Source organism: Diplotaxodon limnothrissa, linkage group LG12 (genome assembly GCF_057381915.1).
Source record: "Diplotaxodon limnothrissa isolate DT_005_m linkage group LG12, D_limnothrissa_male_GT1.1, whole genome shotgun sequence".
Lineage (NCBI taxonomy): Eukaryota > Metazoa > Chordata > Actinopteri > Cichliformes > Cichlidae > Diplotaxodon > Diplotaxodon limnothrissa.
The window spans coordinates 18,012,645-18,016,430 of record NC_140607.1 but is presented as its reverse complement, the minus strand read 5'-3'; the positions used below and the strand labels follow the sequence as shown (position 1 = coordinate 18,016,430).

Below are 3,786 nucleotides of genomic sequence, written 5' to 3'. Positions count from 1 at the left end.
AGTCTGTGCAGTATTTGGGAGGCCTGTAAACATTAAGAAACACAACTTTGGATGGGGCCTTCAGCTGTAAAGCCACATATTCAAAAGACTGAAAACTTCCAGGGGATAGCTGCTTACATTGAAATGATTCATTAAATAGGACAGCAACCCCTCCTCCTCTCCTGCTCACCCTGGCCTCACTGATAAAACTGTAGTTAGGAGGGGTCGTCTCGATGAGAACAGCTCCACTGTTACTTTGGTCCAACCAAGTTTCAGTTAAAAACATAAAATCAAGGCTGTGCTCAGTGATTAAATCATTAATTAAAAATGTTTTCCCAGCTAACGATCTAACGTTTAATAAAGCCAACTTAAGTGTTTTAGAGGTATTACTTGTCCCCTCGTGTTTGGGAGCAGTCTGTGGCACACAAGGTATGTTTACTATATTTAAAGATCTTTTAGAGTGCATTTCTCTGTGTTTTGACCAGGCCACATGTCTCCTTCTGTCACCTAAAAGTACAGAGATTTTAAAAACCTTCTAGTAAACAGGGTCCCAGCTTCTCCTGGGAAAAGTCACCACTGCCATAATCCTCGCAGCCTGGACCCTCCACACATCACACATCAGACTTCGGAGACAGAGCATGAAGGTGGTAAGGAGGAACTAAAGGGGGCGAGGCTGAGCAATGTGACTTCGATTGCTCTGTTGAGGGTGGGGCTCGATGGCGAACCTTTGGCCGCTCTGGTGGGGGGTTTATGGGGGACAAAAAGGGATTGGGCCGGGGGGTAGATCTGAGCCCAGCATTGACCCGCTCCATCATCTCCTCAGTGAATTTCAGGTGTGGGGAGGAGGGAGAAAGGGAGGGGGAGGAGGGTGATGGGGGTGATGGCCTGTCAGGGGTTTGGGGGACTGGGGAAGATCGTGGTCCCTGGTCCTGGTCCTGGTCGTTGGTGTTGTTGAGAGAGTTGGAGGCAAATAGGGACCCCTCTTCTTGCCTCAGATGTCTCTCCTTTCTGAGGCTCTTCCCGGGTGGGGGCAGATGGAGCTCCTCCTCAAGGTTTCTGCTGGGCTTTGTCTGTTCTTGGAGTACTGTTTGTTCCTCTTTATGAGATAACTCCTCGTTTATCTCAGCCTTGGCACCAAGCACAGATGGATGACGTATGGAATAAAACAAGTTGGAGGTGAACAGTTTCACCCCTGACTTGTTAAAATTAAATCCATTTGCTTTAAACAGATGCCTGCGTTCCCAAAAAATATTAAAGTTGTTGATAAAATGCACTGAGTGGTCAGCACATGCTGATATAAGCCATTTATTCAGTGTAAACAACCTGCTGAATCTCTCGTCTCCTCCTCTGACCGGCGGTACAGGTCCACTGATGAATACAGCTGCATTCAGAGAGTTTGCAGTATTTAATAATCCAGTAAAGTCCCGTTTCAGAACCTCCGACTGTTGTTTGGACACATCGTTTGACCCTGTATGCAGAACAATGTTTGTCACAGTTGGATATTCCTCTGCAATTTGAAGAATTCTCTCCTTCAGGTTGTTGACCATATCGTTAGGAAAGCAGAGGACTTTAGTGTTCTTACCGCACATCCTTTGTACATCCTTTACGGCAGAGTCACCCACAATCAGAGTTTCAGGCCTAGCCTTTAGCTTTCCCAGTGGCCTTTTACTTTTGAAAAGATTTTCGGACCTTACTTCGCTACTTTTAGATGGATGGTTGTCCGATATAGATCCAGGGTCCTTTGATAGTGGAGCAAATCTGTTGTGCAGTTTCACATTCAGTTGTTTTGAAGGTTTGTTGTTAACTTTCCTATTCACGGTTGTCCAGTCCTGTTTCCTCTCGTATACAGGGGTAGAAGAGCTTCTCTGTCTCGTAGGAAGTGAAGGCCAGTCGGTTTCAGAGATTTCAGCTCGCTGTGCCCTGCCTGTGATACGTCCTCCCCCTTCTAGGAGACATGATTTATGTCTTGGTTTTGCACCAAGACAGTCCAAGGGGGGATTATCGCTTGAGGATTTATAATAGTGCACAAAGTCTACTTTCTTGGTCATGTTATCTGTGCTCCTTAGCTGTGTACTAGCTTGCTCATCGCCATTGTTTTGAATCAAAGGCAAGGTTGTTTCATTTCCACACAGTCCATTTACCTCCACGTTTACTTCTAAGCGATGAATTTTTGTCTCCAGTACTGCAATCTTCTGCAGGAGGCTGTGGTAGTCATCTGTGGAGAGGGAAGGCATCTTGTTGCTAGTTAGCCTAGCGGTTAGCACCTTTCCAGGGTATTGAGGCTGCTCGGTGCCCAGACGCTGTAATCAGGCTTCAGCTGTGTCTAGGCCACAGACACACGGAGCGCTGAGGATAAGGTAACTATAAAAATGTTGCTGTTTCTGTTAAGAACACTTTAGTCCTAATGATCTATAAGTGTCCAGAAGCTATCGCAGGTAAGCTCATACGGAAAAAAGGGAAAAAATCAGCATAAAAATCAATAAAAATCAATAAAAGAAGCAAAGCATTTAAAGAGCAAAGAGATGAAGCGTCCACACTCACAAAGGGGGACCCACTAGAGGCTTCCACTCACACCCAAGGAAGGGTTCTGCTGTGTTTGGGTGCAATATGCTCAGTTCATGTTTGGAGGTGAATAAAGTTGGAGTGTAAAACTAGAGCTCCTGTATCGTGTGTCCCATGCCTCCATATTGGTGACCCTACCTTGAACACGCAGCAAACCATGGAGTTCGCCCTGGACACGCCGCTACTGCTGGCCCTCTGCCTCCTGCTGTGGCTACATTTGCCGTGGCACTCCAGTTGTGGCTCCATGACCCCTCGTCATGGTTCATCCACGTGGAGGCTCAGTTTGCTCTCCACAGCATCTCAGCTGAGGACATAAAATTTCATCACGTGGTGCCATTGCTCGTCCCGCTAACCACCTGTTGGGTCTGTGTTTCCACAAGCCCCACTAATTCTAGAGACTTATTCATCATGAAGAAAACAAGACAGTCGATCAATCGATTATTTGCGCAAGGGAGGCCTCGTCTGTGTCCACCACGAAAATGACCCCCAGATCTGACCTCCTCCTGCTACCTTTTATTGAGAGACAGTTCACACAAAACATGTCAGAACAAAGCCACGCCCCCTTGGTTCTAAGACAAAGAATTTTATGTATATGTGTGAACGTCTGTAAGAATGTGTGTGTGTGTGTGTGTGTGTGTGTGTGTGTGTGTGTGTCAGACCTCCTGCTGACCAAAGGGTCGTAAACCCAGGAAGCTTACATCAAAAGAAACAGATCTTTCAGATAGGATGTATCTACAATAAAACCTCCCCCAGCACAGAGTGGTTGGAGAGGTGGTCAGGATCAAAGGAATGGCTTTGATCCTACTGCTTGAACTAAGACTGTACAAATTTAAGAAACACAATGGCAACATTCAACAATTAGACTTAACACCACCCGCTGTGTGATGGCCCTCCTCAAGGACCCGCCCATGCAAGGGAAATATGTTGCCGTTAAGGACCTACTACTGCGGCGATACACCCTCTCTGGTGCGGAGCGAGCCAAGAAACTTCTCTCCCTCTCCAGGCTGGGCGGAGGCATGGCTCATTAACTCATGGAAAACATGTTGTCCTTGCTCGGTTCGGACGACGGGCTATTCCTCGCCCTCGCCCTTCGGTCCTCACAGACGGGCCTCGTGCTGGAAGACATGCCGGTGTGGGATGGCAGTCCACGTTTGCTGTGCGACATGTCTTCCCTTTCGTGGAGCAATCGTGTTTTGACTCCATCCATGCTTTCTCTTATCTGGGCTTACGGGCTTCGGTCAAGAT

At 47.2% G+C, this 3,786-nt stretch overlaps 1 protein-coding gene across 1 annotated transcript; it reads right to left on the bottom strand.

Moving 5' to 3' along the window:
- Positions 1 to 590: 590 nt before the first annotated feature.
- Positions 591 to 1,568, bottom strand: LOC146621113 (uncharacterized). The gene has a single exon (XM_085368140.1). It carries the CDS (start codon positions 1,566 to 1,568, stop codon positions 591 to 593), a length of 978 nt encoding a protein of 325 aa, XP_085224266.1.
- Positions 1,569 to 3,786: the final 2,218 nt, after the last annotated feature.